This window comes from Cylas formicarius, unplaced genomic scaffold (assembly GCF_029955315.1).
Source record: "Cylas formicarius isolate icCylForm1 unplaced genomic scaffold, icCylForm1.1 PGA_scaffold_7__23_contigs__length_41026272, whole genome shotgun sequence".
Lineage (NCBI taxonomy): Eukaryota > Metazoa > Arthropoda > Insecta > Coleoptera > Brentidae > Cylas > Cylas formicarius.
Window position 1 is genome coordinate 6,226,966 of NW_026844352.1, and position 26,916 is coordinate 6,253,881.

The window sequence follows — 26,916 nt, forward strand, 5'->3', positions numbered from 1 at the left end:
TTCCTGAAAATATTACATTTTTTTTAAAACAGGGTGTTCCAAAAGTGTCCCCCCCGCTCACCGACATCATCTTTGTAATTTTAATTTTTTTTGAAATCCTTGGTTAAATAAAGGTCACTTTATTAAGAAATTCCCACTCGCATTTTGCATAGTTTAGGCAGAAATTGAGGTTATGACTAAGCAGATGATGCACTACTGAATCAGTTTGCGCCTCAGGTTATACAGGGTGTCCTAAATAGGTGGTGCAGTTTTGGCGAATTCAATTAACAAAATCTCAAGATTTTCAAATGGAACATCTTATATTTTTATTCAGATAACAATTCTAGGACAAACAATAAGGTAAGTTTGTAATTTATCTTATATTTAAATTTTACTTACTTTTTGAGATATTCGACGTTTAAAGTAACATCCGTATGCTCATTTCATATAACATCAAAACAACAAAGAAATATCAAAATATTTAAAAATGTAGTTGTAGTTAGTAGTAGAGCGCGAGCATTGAAGATGCCAAGTGAGATTTTGGCGAAACGTATATATATATGAAATATTTTACTTGAATTTATGTAGTTAATTTTTAAAAAAATAGAAGAAATAAGTTTTTTATTGCTCAAAAATTTTTTGAACATAGTACTAGGTACAACATAACTATATAGATTCATAAAATGCATCTAAAATATATATCCCATTTTTTACTTTAATGCCTTAAATTTTAACTGTACTACTGCCACTACTTTTGATAAAAAGAACATCCGTGGCAGTTGCATTTTTATCTTCTGCATAAATTAACGCTTTCTCCAAGGCCTCTAGTCTTCCTGAATGTGATATTTTTGACTGGGATCATCATCGTCATCACCGTTTTTTACTTCAATAGCATTTTTGCAAACACTTTACTTCTTCCCAGAAACAGAATTTTTGTTTCTTAATGGTTAGTTTATTTCGGATAAACCGGATTTCGGATAATCGGGATGGTTATCCTTCGCGGTATAATAAATTCAATTTTGGGTAGATATTGTATCGCTTCGGTCAGACAGGTCGGTACATTTTAACTACTCCTAATGGCTGACATATACTTCCATATATTGTCTATTCAACCTCCATATACCTCCAATACCTCCATATATAGTCCGACACACAATAAATCAAACCGGTACAGGGTAGTAGTAAGGAAATTGAAACACAAAATATATGAATACATACTATTGTATTGCGTACTGTATAATTATAATTATAATTAATTAATAATAAATATATATTAAATAAAATTAGTCGCCAAAATACCTTGAATCTGTGCTACCACTATCATTCAAGGATATAATTAATGGTTTTACGTTGTCCGAAGTACAGATTTTCTTCAATTGCTCCAATAATGTTAAATTCTAGCCTACTCTAGATATAAAACCCACCTTTTGATTTAAAAAAAATAAAGGTTTTTATCAAAATTACGTTGTATGGTACTGAAAAATATAAAACTATTCCAAGCAATGCCCGAAAGCACATTTTCACTTTCAAAAAGTCACTTGTCTCGCAAAAAGTAAGCAACAGCAGACGTAGTATAAGACGCTAGTCCAATGGACGTTGAAAACTCCCGTCATATTAAAAAAAGGACATTTCTTAAAACCTATGTCGGCCTTGTAACAAAAAATAATTATTTGTTGTGCGTAATTTCAATTGAATTTCCCATTCATCTATACTTTCGTAAGCATAAAAATATTCTTCTGTGCATGTTACTATGTTACTATGAATTTAAAAAAATGTATAATTTTGTGTTTTTGCTGCTTTAACTGCGTTGAAAATCCACCAAAAATATTGTTATGTTTCTAAATCGACGAAAATCGTTTGGGATCGTCAAACACCGCCCGCAAAACTTGGCAGAACTTAAAATAACAAATCTCTAATTATGTACAAACCACTAATAAAATATATAAAGTTTGTTTATATCGGTGCGTTCCGGTTTCGCTTTCCTAACTGACTGGCCAGCGAGTGGCGCGGCCTCTGGAGGAAAAAAATTAGTAAAATTGGGAATGGAATTATATGAGTTTGGGTGATTCGTTTAGTGTCGTTCACTATTCAGTGCTTTTATGGATTCGCCAGAACTGCAAAACAATTGACCTTTTGATGAATGTCACCCAAATACTAAGCTATTATCCTAATAAGCACATTGCAGTAATACACTTGGCTTCTACAGTGGCCTTTAATTTCATAAGCAGAGGTTTTACTTTGCTAGTTGTAAAATGCAAAGAATATTAATTATTACGTTTACCGGCTCCCAGGAGCCAAAATGAGTGCAAAAATAACACAAAAACATAAATATAATTTCTCAACATTGTATATAACAGATTTGTAAGTGATGGATATACAGTCATCACTATAGAAATAGAGCCAGTTTAAACGTTCAATAAAGTTTGCTTTGTATTATTCTGAAAACTTTTTGTCTAGTTTTTGGATTTATTATACCGATTTTTGGTAAAAATAAATTAAGATTGACGCAACAATAAAAACAGTTGTCACAACAAAAAACAGTTTTGTTGTGACAATGGTATTTCGTGACCTTTCCCCTCTTCGGATCTCAATACTATTGAGATTCTTTCGACTTAAAAATGTAGTCAGTGCAGAATGGGAAACGATATCAGTAGAATGTTGTCTGAGGCTTATAAACTCTATACCCAGAAGATGAAGTTATTGAACACCATTTGTTGATGTTGTATTGTGTTTATTTCTTGTTTGTTAAATATTTGAATAATATAAATTTTAGGTTATATTTGTTATTACATGTTTCCGTGACTAATTCGAAGTTTGTAATAAAATTCGTTTTATAACTTGAATGCCATACTAAAAGTTTATTCGAAATGAGTCTATTTCTGTGACCACCACTGTAAAAGACCTTCCTGAATAATGCCACAAATATATATGGCATATAATTTAATTATCATTGAGGGAATTGTTTAAATGGCATCGAGGAGATTAAATACAGTGAAAACAAAAAAAAAAAAAACAAGTCAAGAACTAAACCTAAAGATTTTTTTATATTTCTCTTTATTATTTGCTTATTATTGTTTTTATTTATTTTTTTACTTTCATTTTTTATTTGTTTTTTAATCTTTATTTATGACAACTATGTTAATTCATTATCTTTGGGTGGGAAGTATGCATTGTTAGACATTATATAACAATATGCAGAGTTTAATGGGCAATATAAAATGTTTGCCAGCATTTTTTTCTTCGAAAACCTTTGGAGGTACTTTTTTTTGAGCGGAAAGAAACTTTCCTACAGAGAGGGTGGGACATCTTCGGATCAGTATTTGGGTTTCTACTGGGAGCCCAGTACCAACATTTCAAAAATGTATAAATGATTTCTTCTATTTGTGGTTTTTGTTACTAATTTGTTTATCTTATGTGAACCTCCGTCAGAAAATTCTAAATTTTTTACATCTTGCCTACGGGATGTCCCGGAAGCGGTGAAAGAAAGCGTGAATAAGTTTCGGATTTTTGACTTAAAATGTAAAGAAAAGGTTAATGCTTATTAAACGGTTCGCCTTGTATGTTGTTTCCCTTTTCTATAGATTTCTTTGTGGTGTATACTTCGGTAAATGTACAGGGTGTCACGTTAGCGTCGTCGGTTGATATCTGACATTTTGGTTGGTCTTAACTTATTGGGTTTTTGAAGGTATGTAGGGAAATAAGAAAACAAAATGTAGTGTTGGCACTCAAGTTTAAATGACATCAAAACACCAACAATTTTCTGAGATATGTCTATTTGATTTTTTTTTTAAATTGAACAACCTGTATATTTTATCAGTATTCAGTTCTAATTATAATTATATAACGCATCCTATATTTTATTCCCCCAGGTTTCGTGATATCGGCAACAATAAGAAATTTTCATATAATTTTGACATTTGACATATTGTTAGGCAATATTGATAAATGCTGACATTATTATTCTTTTTTTTTTCTAATTCAAGCTGTAAACGGAATTTTGTTTTTGACGAAGCCAATAAGTTGACAGATTTTCGGACACGTGGTAAATGTGGTTTAAGAAGTTTTAAATTTAAGGAAGGACCACAGTGGCAACTGTGGAGTTGCTTTGAAAAGTTGTGATGAAGTGTATTTTGTGATGGAAGCTTAATATCTTTAATGTGGAAATTATTAGAGATGGAGCAGACGTAAGGTGTTTTAATTCTGGGTTCAGTGACTTAGGACTAGTGGAATAAAGTAAAAACAGTTTTGTATATTTGTAATTAGTTTTAAGCTAATATACAGGGTATTCCATTTAAAAATATATAAAATTTTTCAGAAAATTGTTGGTGTTTTGTATTTTTATTTACCTTCATATCTTAAAATACAGAAAAGTTGCAGCCAATCCACTGAGTTGTAGCCCGCGGTGCGATCAAATTTTTCGTATTTTCCATCGGCAAAAACTAATCCTTTGCGTGTTTTTATATGTTGCAGCGAAACTCGATGGCGTCAACAAACCGCTGCGACCGTCCCGCACAATGGAAGAGTACCTCCAGCTGGACGATGACGTCTGGGAACCCACCGAACCAACAAAACCAGGACAGAAGAGGGTAAGTCCAACTTACGCAGCTCAAGCTTTTATTATAAAGTAACGGATTTTTAGAAGGGGGCCGGTGAGAAACCCCTATTTGCCGGATAATTGAAATATTCACGTTACAGTATAGGTTTTGGTTAGTTCCAGAAGTCTTTATATTATAGCATACAGTTTGGTTAGTTTTGGTTGGTCGCAGATTCATATTACACCATACGATTTGGTTAGTTCTAGTTAGTCTTAGAAATAGTCATATTACAGCGTAGAATTTCGTCGACTGAAACGGCATTTGTAACCTTCAAACCTTTGGTCGCCTTTATCGTCTATTTAGAACGTTATTTTTCAAATATATATATATATATATATATATATATATATATATATATATATATATATATATATATATATATATATATATATATATATATATATATATATATATATATATATATATATATATATATATATATATATATATATATAATCTTAAATTGTCACAATTACATTTCTGTCAGCAAAGAAAGTGAACATACCGCATCTTCTTATTCTTCTTGATTTCATGGACCATGGACACTCGCCCATGGCCGACGTCCGTTCGGGGATCTTTATAATTCCAAAGAACAATAGTAACATTTTAATTCTATAGAAGTAGATCACGCTACAAGTTCAAAGCACATATAACAGTCAGTTCCAAATTATTACATGTGAGGTCTCTATAAACGGATTGGGAGTAATTGCAGAGCACTTAAGCTTTAGCTGTAGGTGGCAGATGGTTGAGTGCCAATAATCTTATTGTAAACAAATATAAAACCCATACTTTGAACTTGAAACTTGACTAACTATAGTTTTAAAGTCCTAGATGACAAATTGTCGAAAACGGAAAATATACAGGGCGGGTCAAAAAGTAGATATCAATGCCAAATTCCTTTTTTTAAATTTAACAGTTATAATAGCAGTTCACTACAAGAGGTTCCTAATATTGATGATACGCTTCATTTGGATTTTTTGGAATATTTAATCAAGTAATGATTCACAGATAGAAGATTTTTCTTGTAGCATCATGCCCTTTAATGGGCAAAAGAATATTTAATTTTAAAACGAACAGGCGTGTAACTAGTACCGGTAAAGTGTTTTTAAAAAAGTGAATATGGCGCATCTAAATGAGAATTTAAATTTTAATTTTTATTAGATACGGAGACAAAACAAGACCTCAAAAAGAAGTTTGTAGCTTGTTTAGCACAAAATATCCAGAAAGACCAGTTGTAAGATACACAGTGAGTAATTTTGTCAAAGAAATTATTTTTTTGACAATATGCTAATTGGTTTAAACAGCCTTCCAAAACATTGCTCGTAATATTTTCATTAATTCGCAATATTTTTGCGGTTTTTCCTTATATACGTTTGATGCGAAATATTCGTCGACGCAAAAATTCAGCTGAGTAATATCTGGACAACTAGCAGGCCGTTCTATTGATTATCACTCTTTCTCTGCACAACTAGCAGGCCGTTCTATTGATTATCACTCTTGTTCTTATTTCTTATTTATTTCTTATTATTTAGTTTTCCAAAAATCTTCATAGGTTTCTTTTAGTTCATGTGCCATATATTTTAGATCTTCTTTGTCCCCTTCTATTACTGCCTGATCATTTGCATACTGTAGGTTAAAACCTTTTTTGTTTTTTTGTTTCCATTTTCCATCTAAGACAGAAAAGTGATCCATTTTCATTCAGAAGTTGGATTAAACAAAACATTAGTGAGTGCGCTGATTTATTTAATAAGACTGGATATTCAAGGAGAGATTTTTAAAGCTGCTAGGGTTCAATCAAGTTTAAGCTTTCTCGGACTTAATTCTTAAATATTTAATTAAAACTAGTGCCACCTGTTGCTAAACGAACATAAAGCTAAACGAAAATGTTTTTCGTAACATGGTTTCTGAAGATTTAAGCTACAATTAAAAAATCTATACACGGTGACCAAATAGTGTGTCAAAAAATATATATCTTGTTTATTATTTGTTTGAGAAAAAAATTTTAAATACAAAAGTTATAGGTGCGACTAAAAGAAACAAATTGATAGTATATTATGCGACAAGTGTGGTAAACGGCATTCGAGTCACCAGTTTATTTGGCACGGGCGGAACGAATGTTCAATAAACGAAGAACTTAAAAAAGTTTACCACATTTGTATGAATCACCCTGTATGTTTGGAAATAATTTTAAATTGTTTCTTTTAGTCTTATCTATAACTTTTGTATTTAAAATACTTTTTAAAATAAATAATAAATGAGATATACGACTTTAAGATACTATACCAAAATCTAGTCAGAAGTTCGCGAGAAAATTAATTTTGTATTCAAATGTTAGTAGTGAGTTAATTTTGATGCGGAGATTTTTTTGTTTGTTGAATCGAGACTTTGAACAGGTTCGATGGGCCGACCTGGAAGAACAGAAACAACAGAAGAAGATGAGGGCGTTGGGTTTCGTCGTAGGGCACACGAACTGGGACCGAATGATGGATCCTTCGAGCGGAGCGAACGCGTTGAGGCAGACGAAGTACATTGAGAGAGTGAATCGTTTTTGAAGTGTTGACTTTTTCATTAGTTTAAGACTGTATGCACTTTACATTAGGGCGTATATATTGCTGGATTACTATTCTAATTGTTTAGTCGCCGTTATCATAGATCAATATCGCTACGATTTATTTTATATGGAAATAATTTATTCAATACATTCTTGTAATATATATTAAATTTTGTTTCATTCCTTAGGCGATAAAAATAAAAAAAAAAATGAAAAACGGAATGAATGTTTTAATTTTACTTACCTTTTTTATTATTGGAAAATCCTTTTTATAAATTATTTTTGTTTCTAATGCTAAATATATTAATTATAAATATTATTCAAATATGAGTATTTAAAATCACAATGTCTTCGTATTATGTTGGTTTGTAGAGAGGATAACGTGCTATTTTTAAAACTAGATTTCCGATAATTTCTTCTGGAACATTACGACAAAGCATCGCGTATGTTTTTTTTTCGGAAAAATATGGACATTTTTATTTCCTAAGGGCTCTATATTTCCTTCTATGGCATAGCGAAGACTATCAGAATCAAACGGCAGACGGTCCTAATTTATTTTATCCCTTGTGTATGCTGTGGATGGGAGGAAGAGTTTGGGCTTAACCTCACTTTAATTGCCACAACAACGGGGCTGAAACGTCAAATTTTCGTTAAATGGAAAGTCATTCCGACCACCAAGTGCGTCTTTCGGTAAATAGCTAAAATCTTGGCGCGGTTCGGCGTTATTCGGCAATAGCGCCCTTAGCATGGAAGGAAAAAACACGGTAAGATCCAAAAAATGCAGTTTCGAACGCGTGTTTACTACCGCAATGCTTTGCCAATAGCGGAAAAACATATTTATCGGCTGACGCATTGTTTTCATTGGACTGATATGTTTTGAAACGCGCAGTTCTTTAAAGATAAGCGGTTTCACGCAATCGACTGATTAAAAATGATTATTTCAAGGGGACAGTGCAAGGAATTACCAGCTGGTATGGTAAAAAATGTAAACAAACAATGCCTAATGCATTTTAGTGAAATTATAAGAATGTTTTGGCTGATAATAATTCTTTATACAAGTGTCGTAGACAAGATTTAGATAGCTCCAGGATCTTGCCCTTTTTAGTTTTGGTTAGTGTAAGTAAATTAGTCTGGGTTGGACAAAATTGACTTTATGGTAAGCAGAACTTCTAAAAGAAATTGGATTTTTTTTCTTCCAGAATCTCATATTGTTATCTTTTTTTATTAAACCGAAGTTATTGACAAACCTAAACCAGGGAAAAAATATATCCCTTTACTCCATAATTTACCTTTTTTTCTGAAGACATAATGTTATCCGAATCTTATCTTCAAGGACACGATAGTTTAAACATGCTTGGGACATAATATATTGATAATGTTTTTTGTAGTGATCCTGATCAAAAATATGTCGGCTAGAATGGAGCAGACTTTATCAGGCCCAAATAAAAAGAAGTACAACATGGCATCGCGTTCACCTCTAATCCTGAACTCTTTAGATCCTAATATCAACAATCGGGAAAATGGTAGTGTCGATCCCCCTTCTCTATCGGATAGAGTTTCTTCCCAGCTCCTCGAGCAGCAGCTAGAATCGCTCAATCTTCAGGGAAACGTCAATCGGGGTTGCAGCAGTATTTTGTTGCTCGATGGAAGTGAAAACCTCAACATAAAATCGGAAAAGCTATTTTTGTCCGCTTTAAATTTGGAACCCAACAAAAAAGTGAAAGTTGTGTCCATATTCGGCAATACCGGAGAGGGTAAATCCTTTACTTTGAATAAGGTGTTCTTCAATGGCGACGAAGTTTTTAAAACGTCATCGGCTCAGACTTCGTGTACTATGGGGGTTTGGGCAAAATATGACCCCAACTTGAAAGTTATTTGTTTGGATACTGAAGGACTTTTAGGTGAGTTAATTGTTAAGATATAGATATAGATTGAGGTACTGGCAAACCACTTAGAATTGTCAAACAACTTCGGAATTATCAATATAAGTAAACCAAATGGGATAGTAAAGAATGCTTTTTTTCAAAATTGGGCTGTTTTCTTTACCATTGCTGACTGTTAATATTCTAACTAGATTTACGTGTTATCGCTAGAAGAAGATTTATAATCTTATTGAATATATAGTCAGAAATTATAATATATCCAAGAAGAAAAAAAAATCCAATTATATAATACATACAAAATAAGGTTCCCTTTTCCCTTAACTCCGGAATTATGAATGAGAGAACTTGCATAGTTTCATGCCAACTTTCTTATTTTAAATAAAACACCATTTATAGTAATGGCATTTTACGTCTAACAGTATTTGACAAATCTTGAATTAAATAATAAATGATTTGCACTTTTTCCAATAAGGGAGCCTTAATTTTATGATTTTGGTTGTGTAAAGGGACTTATTCTCATATATCGAGTAAATGGAAATTACTACAGGGAGAACAAAAATGAAGCACAAAAATTAAGTTACAAAAAATGTAAAAAGTTAACATTTTCAAAGGGGAACACCCTATTTATATTATTTGATCCGATTTGGCGTTACAAAATGAATATGCCTTTGTATAAATTTGTTTATTCAGGAACATAAAAATTACTTAATATATATCAGATATAAAAAATTGATAAAACAGCGTTTTTCATATGGATTCTTTTCAAATATCCCGAGTAGCGGGTTTGAACTGATTGGGTATATTTTTTACGATTTTTGATTTGCGGTAAATGGTATACTCGGAATAGAACAATTTTCTTGATCCTTTAAATTTTTGTCTATAATTGGAAAACCCTGTATATAATCAAAAAAATGCCCGAAATAAATGTTATAATATAAATTTTGACGATCCGGTGAATAGTGGTTAATGGTAAAAAAAAAAATACTTGGTGAAATTTTATTGCACCCAATTTCTACTGTTTAAATGTGGGCATGGACTTTTACTTCTCTGCTGTATTTTAAGTCGATATGTGCAAATTGAGGACACTTAACACATTTCTTATATAGCACGAAATATCGGGAACACCCTTTACAATAGATGAAAATCCTAAATACAAAAATTTTAGCTCTCTATACGGGTTATATCGTCATGTAAATGAACCAAACGGTTTTCGAGAAATGATTTTTTTCTTAGACCCTTGCAGACGCGATTTTTTATTTTCTTTTAAATACTTCCCGACCCCCCGAACCACCCGTTAGGAGACCAGACGCTATTTGATTTCCAAATTTGAAGTCGACATTACCCCGTGGACGGTTAAAAAGGAGCAAAATTTGAAGCGTACAGATCAAACCGTTCGGAAGTTATCGTCGAAAAACCCTGGAACAGAATGAAGAACGGACAGATCAAAATTTTTTTTTTCGACGCTGATAATTTCGGTACCAATGGCGGTCCCCCAGGACCAACCGTTACCGAGATCTCGTGTTTAGTGAAGAGCGCGTATATTTTCGAAAAATCCGCATTCATCGATTTTTCGAAAGTAACAAGATTGCTTTCGAAAAATCGTTGCTGGGTAGGGCAAGTTTGCATATCGCGAAGCAGCTTTTTATTTTAAAAAGAAAGTGCTTCGCAGTTTCTTGTGGTAAAGTAAAGTAAAATATCTTTCTATCTGCGAACCACTATGGAACTTTCTCAAAATCGATGTAATTTTATTGTGCATACACTCTGTATAAAGTGTGTTTCAAGCCTCGCCAAACTTCAAAGTTTCAGCAAATTTTGTTAAATATTTAAATTTGTACAAATAATAGGGTGTGTCGAATGATATTTTTTCAAATACCTCGCGCGCCTTGTAAAAATTAACGAAACCTGAAACTCTCTCTCGACACAGTTTACGATACCGTTCAAATCAAATAAACGGATTTTCAGCAGTCTTTCATTTGTCCCCAATAATTTACCAACAAAAACGAAAATTTTTAGGATATTCGTGATATTTTTACCCATAAACGACACACCCTGTATATGATTCACACAATGTTCGAAATAAATGTTATAGATAGCCCTGGATCTTCCACAATTCCTGGTATTTGATTTTTTTCAATGGAGTAAGTGGTTTTCAATAAAATATTTGTTTTCTGAAGTCATGCAGCACGTGGTAATAGTAAATGAGGTTATCACAATTGAAAAACCCTGTATATAATCCAAAAAATGCCTAAAATAAAACTCATAGCCCCGGATCTCCCACATTTTCTGGCTGTAAAATTTTGCCGATCGGTTGAAGGAGCTACCGTTGCCGAGATATAAGTTTCGTTGCCAAGCGGCGCATACTTTTGAAAAATTCTATTTTATCGATTTTTCGAAATTAACAAGGCTCTGTTGTTTTAGGCATATCTAATAAAGAAAACCAACGTACTCGGCTTTTACTCAAAGTGTTGGCCATTTCCGACATCATTATTTACCGAACGAGGGCCGAACGCTTGCAGAAGGACATGTACACCTTTCTGGGAGCTGCTTCTAAAGCGTACAGAGACCACTTTAGCGCGGCGCTGCAAAAGGCCTTATCGAAAGCCGATGGGGAAAAAATCGTGCCAGGTATTCGAACCAATAGAAAAACCGACAGCGAGTTTTTGATTTTATAAAATAGGTCTAGGCCCGGGTGTCGTTGTGTTCCACGAAACCCGTCACACGGAAACCCTGTTCAAAAGCACCAGTGTGACGCAATCGGCAGAGGACATAATAAGAACCACTTTCGGTGAACTCGACTTGAGTTGCGACGCTTTTAGTTTCCTGAAATACGTCGGAGTCAAGACCCAGGGACACACCGAGACGTCCTTTACAGAGTTGAAACGCGCCTTGGAGAAGGAACTGGAAAGTACGGACGTACGGTCGCCACGGGACGCGAAATACATTTATATGATGCTAAAGGTACGTCGCTACGCGCTCTTGATCGAAGGAATAACGGTCAAAAATCCAGTGCCAACAATTTGAAGGAAATGAAATGGTTATAGAGTTTCACTGCTTTACTCGGTTATCTGATATCGCTCGATAATGTAATGTCTAGTGCACAGTGAAGACCTATCATTAGAAGTAACAGTAAATGGCTACAAAAACAAACTGCTAAAAACTTTCACTTGCTGTTTCTGCGGTATTTAATATTTCGATTTTGTAGGCTATGCAGGTATAAATTTAAAAAATCGTTTCGTTAACATTAACTCGCAATAAAATAATACCACTTACGACTAATATCAACTTTTAACTGACATATCTCTGAAAATATTCAGAATAAACCAGTAACTAGGTGTAAAATAGTCAGCAGTTGGCTTGAAATTATTGAAAAAAAAAACAATTTTTGACAACAACTCACAACAAAATATTACCACTTACAAGAAATGTCAACTTTTATCTGACATATTTCTGAAAATATTCTAAATAAATAATTAACTATAAGGTTGTTCGGAAAGTCATTTCGTTTTTTCCCGTCAGAGGACTTAATTACGTTTTTTCGAAACCAACTTCACACTTAAGCCGCATAACCATTATATGTCTTGAGAGCTGATATTGCAAGGCTTGTGTGTGAAAAAGTTCTATTAATTCTACGCAGTAGTTTTTGGTTGGTGCCCTTTTAAATATGGAGAGCAATAAGTAGCATTTTCGTCATATTTTACTTTTTTACTTCAGAAAAGGTAAAAATGCTATCCAAGCGAGAAAAAAATTGACGGATGTGTATGGAGAAGGCGTGTTAACAGTACGCCAGTGCCAGAACTGGTTTGCAAAATTTCGATCCGGCAATTTTGATGTCGAAGATGCACCACGGTCTGGAAGGCCGGTCGAAGCTGACAAAGATGCGATAAAGGCATTAGTTGATGCAAATCGGCGAATAACCACACGAGAGATCGGTGAGAGATTAAATTTGTCGAATTCGACTGTTTATGGCCATTTGAAAGGCATGGGCTTAACCTCGAAGCTCGATGTGTGGGTGCCCCATGTCCTTACGGAGCGAAATTTGTGTCGTCGCGTTGACGTGTGTGATTTGCTCCTCAAACGTCAAGAAAATGATCCATTTTTGAAGCGGATTATTACTGGGGACGAAAAATGGGTTGTATACAACAATGTTAAACGCAAGAGGTCATGGAGCAGAAAAGATGAACCGGCTCAAAGCGTGTCAAAAGCCAACATTCACCAAAAAAAGGTGATGCTCTCCGTTTGGTGGGATGTCAAAGGAATCGTTTTTTTTTGAGCTTTTGCGGGGCAATACAACGATTAATTCAGAAGTCTATTGTCATCAACTGGACAAATTGAATGATTCACTTAAAGAGAAGAGGCCCGAATTAATCAAAGGAAGGGTGTAGTGTTCCACCAGGATAATGCGAGACCTCACACAAGTTTGGTCACTCGCCAAAAACTTTTACAGCTTGAATGAGACGTACTGCAACATCCACCATATTCTCCAGATCTGGCGCCTTCCGACTACTATTTGTTCCGGTCCCTGCAAAATTTTTTGGATGGCAAAACCTTTACCTCAAATGAAGATGTCAAAAACCACCTGAACTAGTTTTTTGCCAGCAAGGACCAAAACTTTTATGAGAGGGGAATTATGTTACTGCCAGAAAGATGGTGTTGGACCAGAATGGCCAATATATAATTTAATAAAATATTTATTCATTATACGAAAACTGTCTTTCATGTTCCCCAAAAAAAACGAAATGACTTTCCGAACAACCCAATAGTTATAGGGTATAATAGCCAACTGCCAGTTCATCTCAAATTATTACAAATTCGCCTGAAATTATTGAAAAATAAATTTTTGAGCATCAACTCATAATAAAATCGCACCACATGCAAGAAATGTCACTTTTTAACTGACATGTTTCTAAAAATATTCTTAATAAATTAGCAGCCAGGTGTACGGTATAATAGCCAGCAGCCAGTTCTGAAATTATTGAAAATTTTGAAAAGTTTTAACAGTTCACAATTATAAGAAATTTCAACTTTTGACTGACGTATCTCTGAAAATATTCAGCATAAACCATTAACTAGGTGTGGGGCATAATAGCCAGGAGTTCGCTTAAAATTATTGAAAACATTATTGAAAAACAGTTTTAACGTCAACCCGCAGTATAACTTACAAGAAATATTAAATTTTTTTTACCTCACATATTTTTGAAAATATTCAGAATGAACTATTAATTAGGTGTAGGGTATAACAGCCATGAGTTCGTCTGAAATGATTGAAAAATGGTGTTTTAACATCAATTCATAATAAAATTACACCACTTACAGGAAATGTCAACTTTTAACTGACTTATCTCTGAAAATATTCAGCAGAAACCGGTTGCTAGGTGTGAGATATAATAGTCAGGAGTTCGCCTGAATTTAGTGAAAAAAAGTATTGATAAATAGATTCTTAACATCAGCCCACAATGAAATCACACCATTTACAAGTAATGTCGACTTTTAACCCACATAACTCTGAAAATATTCAGCATTAACATTAGCTAGGTGTAGGCTGTAGTAGTCAGTAGTTCGCCTGAAGTTCTCAAGTTGGCATTTCCGATTTTCGGCCGGGATTTCCCTGAAACTCGCCTCCGTGCTGTCCCGATCGAATCCTACGTTTCGCAGAGTGTTAACGAAAAATTCTTGAGTCCCATTAACGACACCAACCCGCAGCAATATCTCGCCGCCTTTTTCACGTGTCCCGACAAGTGTCAGTCGTGCAGGGCCGGGTGCAGCCTCTCCATGGGCCACAAAGACGAGGGCGAGCCTCATTTCAGCAACAAAGTGTGCAAATACCAACACCAATATCAAAACTGCGTGTATTTGTGTAAGGTTAGTCGGTTCCCGTTTGACGATGTGTCCTTTAACTGAGGGCAAAACATATCTTTAAGCAATGTTACAAGACGGGAAGCCGAGTGGTGGTCAAGCCGAGCTACCAGACCATGAACGAAACTTCGTGGACGTCGTACTTGAATTACGTGTGGTCGGGTTACGTCATCGAGTGCCCGAATTGCGGGGAAATATACCGCAGTAGGCAGCACTGGTACGGCAATAAGAATCCGGAAGAAGGCGCAGTGAGAACGGAGATTGTCCACATCTGGCCGGGGGTGAGTGCGTTTAATATTTTCCAAGGCTTATTAGAACACTACAGGTGTTTGCAAAAGTCATCACATTAATTTGTAGTGATTGTTTTACTGTCAGGGAGTAGAGTAGACTAGTCATTTATTCATCAATACCAATATAACAAAAGAAAGAAGTGACAATGTGTCCAAATATTTGAAAAAATTATATGGGAGGTCCAAGTACTGGGTCAAAGTAATATATCTGGTTTATTTTTTCTTTTAGAACACTACAGGTGTTTGCAAAAATCATTGTGATTGTTTAGTGTCAGGAAGTAGAGTAGAATAGTCATTTATCCACCGATATTGATATAGCAAAAAAATATCTCGTTTATTATTTGAATAATAAAAAATATTAAATACAAACGTTATAGATGAGACTAAAACAAACAATTTAAAATTATTTTCAAATATACATGGTGATTTTTGAACATTATTGTATTAATGTACCGGGTGTTTTAACTTTTAGTATACAGGTTGGTAAAGTTTTCAAAATTAAAAAATATTTTTTTAATATCTATAATACCACTTTAGATATTTTCATGAAATTTGACACGCACATATTATGTATCAAGAGGGATCATTTAGTGTACCACAATTTTTTAAGAACACACCAGTGGCGGGCATACTGAATTTCAGTTTTCTATTTTGGCTGTCTATTGATGGTACGCCACTTAAAATAAAAATTTTTCTTATAATCTCCAATCATTTCTAATGAAATTTAATTTCTTGATTTTTTGCAATCCGATGTACACGGTTTTCGCTTAAACAATTAAAAACCTCTTAAGCAATCGTCAATATGAAGTAAGTATAGTTAAAAAAATAAAATAAATTTTAATAAGATTCGTTTATTTATCTTGTTAGGATCCTTCGGAATATTTAGTAAATTGTATATTAAAGTTTATATTTTATTGAAACCCACAACTAGAATATAACAAAAAAGGACAACAGAAGTGACTACAATAAATATTTCAATTCAACAAATTGATCGACGGACATTAATATTAATACTTTTAATACCAAGTATTGCATTTTCAAAATTTATTATCAGGATTTGAGGGGTTTAAGAGCTGTTTTTTTCTCAGCTGCCATCACTTTCTTTAAGTTGCTTTGCATTAATAATTATTATTATTATTATCATAATCTTGGTTAGTTAGTTGGTTAGGCTGGTCTCCGGGCTTGATTCGTTAAGATAACTCTAAATGAAAAACACATTTTCGTTGCCCCTTTTTCTGCTCTATAACTCGGTATGATTAAATATTGAATCTGACCTTTCGGCTTTTGGCGAACATCATCAATTTTTTAAATACAGACTTGTTTTTTTTTTTTTCAATTTAATTAAATCCTTTCATCACTCGTAAAACACTATGGAAGTTTTTTTCTGAAAAATTCTGATTTTATTAACGATTTCGAGTTAATGTTAAAAATTCACAACTTATAAAAAGTTAATTCTATTAGCGATAATAAAAATAATAATAATAGTAAGGCTTATTCTTTCAAGCTACAAATATGAAGAAATGGTAAGAGAAGGAAGTGCCACTGAACTACCATCCAATTTTAATGTTTTTTAAATGGAAATAGTAAAATCATTTATTTTATATTTATTAATTGTTTAAGCTGTTTGATTAGAAAAAAGTCTTCTGTTGGGGTGAAATCTTTTACAAGAGAAAAAAATTCCAACTCTTCAAATCCACGGCGAAGGTTTGGTTTAATTATTGAAAATGCCTTCTTTAGACATAATTTGCTTTAAATTTCAAATTCTCATCGTTCCTCACGTAAATATGCAAACGCCTGTTTCTATTCCCTCCTTTGCCGTTCGCTAATTAAAATAATAACTTGATATCACTGTAAGAAATGTATTTGCCTTTGCAACAAGTGTTCTTTTGAGCCTCCGTCATGGCTTTCATCCCATAGCGACAAATAAACGCCGCCCGTTAATAGGACAAGGCGTATTTTCAGGAAAGAGTACTTTTGAGCAGCCAAAATTCCGCCCAGAAAGTGCTCGACGGTGTAAACGTGATCACGGACGTGGTCGCCAACGTTAGCTGTCAACCGACGAGAGTGCTGACTAGCTGGGTAGCGGACAAAATCGCCCCCAGCTATTGGAGACCTAACCACGAGATTAAGGTGCTTAAAGTTTTATTATAACGTGACGGATACTTATAAAGATGTTTGTAAGAGACGTTAGCTGTTATAACAGTTTTATAAAAAGGCAATTGGTGTTATAATACCAAAAGACTTTAACTTTTATAAGATTAAAATCGAAAAGTTTATGTTTCTCTATCTTATAAAACCTTAGTACTTCATAAAACTCTCATACATCTCAAAACATCTAATAAATGTTTTATTGCTACTAGGAAATCTAAAGAATTTCAAAAAAACTGATACTCCAGTAACAATTTCTTTTTAAGTAGAAAGTGGCCGCAATGTAAGTTATGGCAGGCTTTATAGAAACTGTGCCAAAGCTAGGTGTGCAAAATTTTATATCCAATAATTTATAACACGAAAACAATAAAGAATCTGTTTACAATAAAAAACGAGGACAAATAAAAAAACAATTCAAAAATAAGGTTATGATTTCATAATTGTCATTTGATACATTTTATAAATTCCTTTTTGGTAGCCCTATGAAATCTAGGAGTATTTCAAATCCCGTTAGGTTTTATCGTAAGGGCAGTAATGCTGTTAGATACACGAGTAAGTATTAGAAAATTTTCCAAAATGTGTAATATTGCTAATATAAACCAACGGGCAAACGTCAAATGTCAATTATGCAAAGCTAAGCTTTTCAGTTTTCACTTTCTGCTAAGCTTGCTTTTTAAAATTGTTTAAACCCAAGAAGTTGGGAAAACAGTAATTTTTAGGTGATCACAGTTCAACAGTCCCCCCCTCCCCTAAAAAAGAGAAATGGAAACATACAAACAATAATTTATGAAGTTATGAATTTGTGAATTATGAAACAATAATTTTATGTTATTAGAAGATAATAGGCACTGCCACACAAGTATCTTTCAAAAACCTAGCATAGGAGTGAAACATTTTGGTATAGGTCTTGATGAAAGTCTAAATTTTGGCCTATTTCTTTTAGATTTTCTCTAGTTTTGGGCGATTTATAGCCTGGTGCGTTTTGCAAAATATCACAGGATTTCTAGAAAACCTAGCAGCAGTTTTTGTTGCCACTGTTGGTTAGCTTTTAACATCTTTAAGAAAACGATTACTAAACGCCATAACCGCAAAACAACTTATTAAAAGTTTTTTTCGCATTGTAAAACCAACGCCAAAGGTTTTTTTTATATAAAGTAATGGAAATGTTTTGGACGTAATTTTCTAAAACTTGAAAATAATGGTTTTTTTTATAAAATTATATTTATTTATTTAATCACATTCAAAACAATATTTGCACTTAAAAAGATTGAACTGAGGTGACTTTTAGTTGATGAAAATCCATTTAACAAAATAAATAAGAACTAAAAGTTCAAATTTTCACGAAATTATATATTTTGACATGACAATTGTTTCGACAACACCGTGTCTTTATCAAATGTAATATTTACAAACTACCTGCTACTATATATACCGAAAAATGACCATAAAACCTTAATTCATTTTGTTTTGAGAATTTAAGTTCAATAAACGAGAGCTATTTAAATCTAATTGATCGTTAAGCAACACATTTGAATGCCTCATTTTGTTAATCTCCATGGCTTCCAATAAATTTAATTTTCTACTTTTTGTGGTTATCTGTAAAATATGAAAATTGTCGTGAAAAATGTGTTTTTTTGTGTTTAAGGGTGTAGCATAATTAGAATCTAGACTATTGTTTTTAAACGCTCTTTTATGTTCATTAATGCGTTTCTTGAAGGATCTACCTGTTTGTCCAATATAAATTTTAGGACAAGATCCGTAATTCAAACCGTAGACACCTGATTTTTGAGATTTTGGTCATTTCGTTTTATTGTTTTTTTAAAAATTTTCCTATTGCGTTATTAGTTCTGAAAGCTATTTTTAAACCACATTTTGACAAATGAAACTTTTTCACTAGGTTCTGTTATGTATGTAATTATTTTAAATTGTTCTTGTTCTGTATTAGGTTTCGAATAAATAGAGTTTACTGTTGTCTTAAATTTCTATTGGACAAACAGGTAGATCCTTCCAGAAACGCATTAACGAACATAAAAGAGGGTTTAAAGACAATAGTTTAGATTCTATTTATGCTACACACTTAAACACAGAAAAACACATTTTTGACGACAATTTTGATATTTTACATACAGCCACGAAAAATTAAATTTATTGGAAGCAACAAAATGAGACATTGAAATGTTTTGCTTAAGGATCAATTAAATTTAAATACCTCTAGTTTATTGAACTTACATTCTCACAACAACATTAATTAAGGTTTTAATGTCGTTTTTCGGTATATACAGTAGAAGGTAGTTTATAATATTACATTTGATAAAGACACGGTGTTGTCGGAACAAGTGTCGTGTAAAAATATATAATTTCGTGAAAATCTGAACTTTTAGTTCTTATTTATTTTACATAAAAAGATACATATGTTTCGTCATAAAATGCCTACAAACAAATGCAATATAGAAACAATACATAATAAAACAAAATATAACATTTACTTCGTTGATATCACTTATAGACTCCTTCGGCAATCGTTTAACCGTTCTCCCACTCTCCTTCGAGGAAGTTTTACTCAATATTTTTTTTGTTGAATTTTAAATTTGCCTTATATAGTCCCACCTGGGACTCAACTCATGACGTAGAACTCGCAAGTTATGATGTGATTTAGAATTATATCTGTGAATTTTGCCAGATGTTAAAAAGTTACATAATGAAATCACAGTATCTTTAGCTACCTGAAGAGGTCTAAAGGAAAAGATACCTTTTTTAAATGTTATTGTTCTTATGATTTCGTTTTGGGCAGTCATTAACGGAGAGTTACAGAATTCATCAGTTTCCAAGATAATTTAAAATCTAAGTTTATGCGCAAGAATTTTACAACTCTGTCCGGTGGGGAGAAAATGACTGACTCTGTTTTAGTCATGCCCAAAGCATTGGATCACTTGTGGATCCACTGAGTTGTAGAGTATCACAACTTGTCACAACAAGAGCCATATCATCTGCAAATAGTTATTTTTTATGTCATAAATAAAGATTAGAACAAGAAGCGACACATGGATGCTGCCTTGTGGTACATCCCTTTCAATTAGCCGCCATTCTGAGCGGAATTCTTTCTGGATCTGTTTTGGAATTTGAAGATCGCCAACTATATGGCATATTTAATAAGTTTCATGTTTAACCATTTCCACTAATAAGCTAATTATTCATTTTCTGAATAATTGTCATTTTGGAAGCGGATCTGATCCTCAAATAAGCTGATGAACTTACTTAAAAGTCCACTGCAATAAGCTTTTCCATGAATTTTGGAAACAACTGAGAGCTAGGTCTATGCTAACTATCTGTTATTATTATAGCTATTTTTATTTTGCGTTTTGAGGAATGGAAAACCGCCTCCCTAGAGGACTGAGTATTAAGAAAAGCTATTACAAGAGTTAAGGTTCCTTATAACAGTATGTTGCGTTATAATAAAAACTTTAAGCTGCGAGAAATTTGTTTGACGAGTGTAAATACGAACGCTCGCGATCCCGCAGGAATGTTTCAAATGCCACACCCCCTTTGCTCCTGCCGCCACCAAGCATCATTGCCGTTCCTGCGGCGAGGGTTTCTGCGAGAACTGCTCGTCGAAACGTAGACCGGTGCGTCACAGGGGTTGGGATACAGACGTGAGGGTGTGCGACGATTGTTACGCGGAAATGGAAGAATCGGAACAGGACGCCAATAGCATTTCGCAGGACGGATTGGCCGAGATAAGGGCGCGCCAAATCGGGGAAACGGTGGTCAATCTGATATCCGCTGGGAAATCCGTGCTGGACATTCCCAAAGACTTTATAAAGGTAACGGGTTACTGTTATTTATAAATCTTCCGGATTCCTGCTTGCCGATCATCCTGTTCGCCTCTTCGGAACGCAAATGACATCTGCTTATATGCGGTCTGAGGGGCGGAGGGGGGAGCTAAAGGCGAGGCAAAACCTTACAAAGACCTTTGATCATAAGGTTCAATTACTTGGTTCTTATATAGAATGTTAATTCAAATTTACAAATGTTCGACTTCAGATTTGGCGGAAGGGTAGAAGTCCACACCCGCATTTCGTCTGTTGAAAAAGGACTTACGCAAAGTATTTTTTAAAAAATTTTGAATTTTTTTTTGATATATTTTAACTTTCAGAAAAAAATTATTTTCTCGAAAACTATTAACCCGATCGGCAAAATTTGTGAATCGGGAAATGCGGAAGATCCGGGACTATAACTTGGAGCGTTTTTCAATTATAGACAAAAAATCTAAAAGACCCTGAAAATCGTTCATTTCGCTATTAAATTATTAGCCATAAATCAAAATTCGTCAAAAATATTGCCAATTTTTTTAAATGATGTGGCCTTTACATCGAGAGCTACAATTTTTGTATTTACGCATTTCGTATAGCACATACGCTGTTCGAAATACTTCAAAAAATCTAAATGAAAATCACCATTTCTCTCCTTCAATTTAGACGTGGTGACGTCATTTACTTATTACGACATAATGCGTGGTATCAGAAAACAAGTATTTTTTCGAAAACCATTTACTCTATTGGAAAAATTATTATATCGGGAAACGTGGGGGATCTAGGTCTATAACTTTTTATTATGTACAGGATGTGTCGATTATTTGAAAAAAAAAAAAACAAAGAGATCCTGAAAATTGCTGTTTTCGTGGGTAAAGTATTAGCCGTTAACGAAAAACTGTAAAAGATATGAAAATTTCTTTTAAAGCGTATTTTATGAACTGTATCGAGACCTACAATTTTCATATTTACGGCTTTCGTCCACTACACAGTGCGTGAGATATTTGGAAAAACATAATAAATAAAACCATAAATCATCATAAAATGTCGACATTTGCAAAAAGTTGTTCCGGATTCGGATTTCTCATCATTGGTCAGGAATTTTTGATTTATGTCTCGCCTATTTCGAACTGTGGGAAATTGAAATCAAAACAATACCAAAAAGTCCCACAGAAGTTGTACCGTTTGCCTTTGGGAACGGTTTTTGTGGGAGGCTGAAAATTCTTAATAAATAATTAATTACAAGTAATTGGAGGGGGTTGGGGGGGGGGACTTTTTGGTATCTGCGGACAGACCTCATCGATCTCCGTCTTCAATAATTTTTCAACCTTCTTGAAGCAACGTAATTTAGAAAAATTAAATAGATACGGAAAAAATATTTTTGAAATTGTTGTTCCAATTTTCAAATGCGAAGTAATTAGATTTACTTTATAAATTAAAAAAATAAATAAGACTTGATTAAAGAAAAACATCACATGTTAAAATGTTGAAATAAAACAACGTGGAACATTTCACAAGTCCACAGGACCCTAAGAAGACCTTTTATTAATTTTCTGACTTTTCGCAAATCAACCTGTGAACTTCTTCAGAGCTAAGTGAGGGACCTGGACGTTGTCTCTGATGATCTAGCGCTACAAAAATTAGATAGATAGATAGGGAAAAAAAGTTGTCACTACAATTGGCAATTGCTGAGTGATCAGACATAAAGTATAAATTTTTGTTTATATATTTGGTGTTGTCTTTTTAATGTATTACATTAAGAATTTAAAAGTTGATTTAAAAAAACACCACAGATTAAAATTTTGAAGTCAAACAACTTGTAGCAATAAGTCGACAAGATCTTAAATCTTCTGACTTGTACTTTCTACCTGCTTATGTATTGTTTGAGGTGGGTGGAGTTAAATAATATTACTAAAGTGAGTAGCGATTAAAACTGTTCGATTGCTTATAGATTTCTATGGATTGTCGGATTTTTCTTTGGTGGAAGAATTAATTACACACAAGAATTTTCGTTCGTTCGTTCTGCTACTGACGTTTTGTCTTTGTCACTCTTATTTAATTTCCCATTAAAGTGACAGGGATAGAACAATCGTTTTCATGCGAAAGCAGTTTTCGTAGTTCATTAATCGGCACCCAGTTGTCTCAAATGGAATTTTGTCTGGAAAACTTTTTAGTTACCTTCTAAAATATATTAAGTTACACCCAAAAATGTGTAATCCCGTGTGTGATATTCATCGATGCGTAATTTAGAGTACTTAAATATCTTGGATGGTACCCTGTCTTGACCTTTGTACAACTGTCATTCGATTAGACGGTGGACAAGTCCGCATTCTGTCTTCTTGGCAAGCAAAAAGTCTTTTTTAAATTGGCATCATTTTCCTTTACATCTGGTTTCCAATATCCTGCTCCAACTGCAGAAAGACCATAGCAATAATAAACAAAAGTGAGGTTAGGCTACTATTTATTTTTCTTTTAATGATTTGTTTAGTTTTTTAAAGTACCTTAAATTTTTAAATAAACAATGAATAAAATACAAGATATATTAATAACGGACGAAAAAATGTCAGGCTGTCAACACGAAAACGCGCGAACAGCGGAAAATTATCATCATTAATTCTTTTAATTGAATAATCTGCAGGGACTCTATTCCGAATAATTTTCGAAACTAAATCACTGCATTTATATCGGTTTGTGAACAAAGGGAGAAATTCCCGCGACGGATGTCGGCCTTGGGCGAGTGTCCATAGTGGACTCACTTCCTTTAAAGGCAAAAGAAGTCGAAAAAGTACTCTGTGTAATGACTTACCATATCCGTCAATATTTATTTATTTTACCTATGCGTTATATAGCATATCTAAGAATTTTGTAGAATGCAAAGCACTAGCAGTGCAAAGAGAAAAAGGCGATCAAATCTTATCATCATACTTAATCGTGCTTATTTTTTGGTTAATTTTAAACAGTATTTGCTCTTTTCCTAGTCTGTTATAAACTGATTTGGCCTGAAATTAGGTTTGATCAGCAGATTACTCGAGGTACAGATTAAGGTATAGAATCTTTAATGTCTAATTGTCTGGCGTATACGGTTATCAGATTGAAGTGAATAGTTTCCTATCGTAGGAGACGGCCAGACCCAGCTACTGGACGCCCGACAGCGAGTGTCTCAACTGCGTCTTATGCAAGAATCCCTTCGGTGCGCTGTTGCCACTGCACCATTGTCGCGACTGCGGCAGAGGAGTTTGTGATAACTGTTCGAATTCGAGGCGGAGCGTTCCGGCTAGGGGTTGGGACGCTCCCGTACGAGTGTGCGATTCGTGCCGTTAAAGAGTAAGCATAATGGATTTCTTTCCTTTTGGTCATCTTGGAAAAATATAAATTTGGGTTAGTTCCAACGCGGTTACTTTTGGAGGGACAAACGATGAGATGAAATATGAAAATATAGTGGTTTATGTTTGCCGGGCTAACAAATTCAACTAAAAGATGAATTTTCGTGTAGAAGAACAACAATTGAGGTTTAAATATTCATCTAAGTCAGCGAGGTTTTATCTTTACTTAGCTATGGGTTTCGTCCGCTGTTCTGAGTATATAACTATCTGAATATATTTTATTAAAAAAAAAAGCTCTGGTTGAAAATTTTGACCAGACCAAGACCTCAAGCCCTAAACATTTATAATTTTTTTAAATTAATTTAAGTAATAAACTAACTCTACAACAAGAGTGTGGTAATATCCTATTATAATGTTTATTTGGAGAAAGTTATTCATTATCGATCTTGAAAAAAAAATGAAATCCGTTTGTTTTTCACTCAACTTCAATCACAAAATATTATTTTAAAAATAACATTTATTGCTGAAAATCATTTATTTATATTAGTATAATATTATATTGGTAAATATAGACTTTTTCATCCTTATATCGTTCTTGAAACATAACAGTCGATTTTTTTGGCCCGAAATGTTCATGTGCTTTTTTAAAATTTTATGTGATTCAATTTTATCTCTTTCTTTTTGTTTCTAGATCAACGATTTTGATATTACAAGATTTTCGACCCTTTTTTACCTGCAACGGTACATCACCTTTTGGGACTGTGTGTTTGGCAGTGTATTTTTAAGTGATTGAGAGGAAAATAGTAAAAAATCATACAGATACGGGGTGACATTGATTGGTAGTCCACGCATATGTACGTCGGTTTCTCTATCTAACCGCCTTTTTTTTCTGGAACCGACTCGCTTGGGCTCGAAGTTTTTAGTGGGTTTTATATTTTGTCCAAAAATTTGTCGCTATGCTTACATTTTTCTTTTTTATAATTTTTATATGGTTTTTATGCCATGGTACGTTTTTATACAGGGGTGATTGACGACGAATTGTATGTATAAAGGATGATTCAAGTTGACGTTCTGAAGATTTAAATAGGTTTATTTTTGCAAATTTTGCTAAGTGCGTCAGCATCGCCGGTTCTGTCTTCTTCTGCCGGTTTTCAATGTAAATAGTGCTTTCGAATCTTGATACTTGGTCTCGGATATCGGATTTCGTGTTTTATGTGAAAGTTTTAAAGAACAGGATACCTCGGCTGCGTCTTGTACTGCTTTTGTGCACTTCATTTGGGTTTTCACCATCTAACACGTCAAGCACTCAAGAAGGTTACTTCCTTGGTAGATACCGGCAAAGGTAGATGCAGTCACCTCTTATAAAAAAAAACTGTTGAATGTTGGGTTCCTCTCTTGGACGAACCTTTCATTCACGTGCCTCTTTACACTGTTTAAACTGTACTTAGTACACAATTGTGATGTTCAGTGAGAGAAGTGACCTTTTTGACATGCGTTCCTCTTGTTCTCTAAAGTAGGTTTTTTTTTAATGACTCCTTTCTTTAAATGTTTACAATCCTTTATCTTCTCGCCCTTGATGGGGAAGAAAAATGGCCTCGACAAAGCCACCGTGTTTATAAATTGCCAGTAATGGCATTTTGTAATAAAAGAGATGTAATGCAAGTCTACTGTACCAACAAGTGAGTAAAATATGGCCGTACACCACATGTGAAAACAAAAAACTGTTTAGTTCTCTAGAACGTCTAAAACGAATCACTCTTTATATTTCGGGTTTGAAAAGTATATGGAATTTAGTTTTTAAAGGTTTACCATCCTGGCTAAGCCAATATTTCGCTTATTTCGCCCGTTATCGATCATTTACGGCAGAATATCGTCGAACGTTTGTTATTTTTCTTTATTATGTGGACATTCCGCGTGACTGAATGCATTTAGAAGGTGGGAAAGTATATACTTTTGTTTTGTTTTATCTATTTTTTATATATATACAAGGTGTGCGCGTTTTTAATTGAGAAACCCGTTGACTAACTTTACACACGATATAAAGAATTGTTATGATCTGTGTGCAACTATTTTGTTAGTTGTTACCGAAAATATAGATTTAACTAACACATGGAGTTTTTTTGCCTTCACTACGTTATTTTTTTGTTGTCACTTTGGGATTTTTCAAAATTTTTAAATTGTTAATTTTTATTGGACCTATAAAAAAATGAAATAAAATGTAAAAGACAAAAATAAAAAAAAAGAAAACAGACGTGCTTAGAAATAGAATATCTCGAAAACGTAACTTCAATATGAATCGTAAGGTCAGAAAATTAAGTGGCATATTCAGAAAATCTATGATTGGCCTGTTAGATAGTAAAAGACAAGAGGATTGGCACAATATATAATTTTGATTCAGAGGTATACTGGGAACTAGAGTGGCAGAATGAAAGAGACTCTAGGGACCATAGGCATGGACTAGCGTGAGCAATATGACCATTCTGTT

The 26,916-nt window shown here is 33.7% G+C and overlaps 2 protein-coding genes across 5 annotated transcripts in view; both read left to right on the forward strand.

Annotated features, from left to right (window-relative positions):
- Positions 1 to 7,341, forward strand: part of LOC132704339 (YLP motif-containing protein 1-like) — a 28,760-nt gene extending 21,419 nt beyond the window's left edge. For both annotated transcript variants that reach the window (XM_060674282.1, XM_060674283.1), the window contains 2 exons: positions 4,450 to 4,565; positions 6,968 to 7,341. In XM_060674282.1, coding sequence (XP_060530265.1) covers positions 4,450 to 4,565; positions 6,968 to 7,126 — 275 coding nt within the window. In that variant the 3' untranslated portion in view covers positions 7,127 to 7,341. The remainder of the gene's footprint in view (positions 1 to 4,449; positions 4,566 to 6,967) is intronic.
- A 393-nt stretch (positions 7,342 to 7,734) lies between these two features.
- LOC132705158 (zinc finger FYVE domain-containing protein 1-like) lies at positions 7,735 to 26,528 on the forward strand. Of its 3 annotated transcripts, none has more exons than XM_060675597.1 (10): positions 7,735 to 7,889; positions 8,514 to 9,026; positions 11,427 to 11,633; positions 11,686 to 11,966; positions 14,661 to 14,867; positions 14,927 to 15,142; positions 17,096 to 17,281; positions 20,818 to 21,120; positions 24,226 to 24,432; positions 25,123 to 26,528. In XM_060675597.1, the coding sequence occupies exons 2-9, from the start codon at positions 8,531 to 8,533 to the stop codon at positions 24,427 to 24,429; spliced, it is 2,100 nt and encodes a 699-aa protein (XP_060531580.1). In that variant the 5' UTR covers positions 7,735 to 7,889; positions 8,514 to 8,530; the 3' UTR covers positions 24,430 to 24,432; positions 25,123 to 26,528. The 3 variants fall into 3 exon arrangements, with proteins under 3 accessions (XP_060531580.1, XP_060531578.1, XP_060531579.1); XM_060675595.1 differs by lacking the exon at positions 7,735 to 7,889 and adding an exon at positions 8,011 to 8,096; XM_060675596.1 differs by lacking the exon at positions 7,735 to 7,889 and adding an exon at positions 8,011 to 8,096 and having other exon boundaries at positions 17,114 to 17,281.
- Positions 26,529 to 26,916: the final 388 nt, after the last annotated feature.

Excerpts from the sequence above, each read along its gene's own strand:
- LOC132705158 (XM_060675595.1), top strand. The coding sequence starts at position 8,057 with ATGATTATTTCAAGGGGACAGTGCAAGGAATTACCAGCTG. Across the intron at positions 14,868-14,926 it reads ACTGCGTGTATTTGTGTAAG|CAATGTTACAAGACGGGAAG; the intron begins GTTAGTCGGTTC and ends CATATCTTTAAG. Across the intron at positions 17,282-20,817 it reads GACCTAACCACGAGATTAAG|GAATGTTTCAAATGCCACAC; the intron begins GTGCTTAAAGTT and ends GCGATCCCGCAG.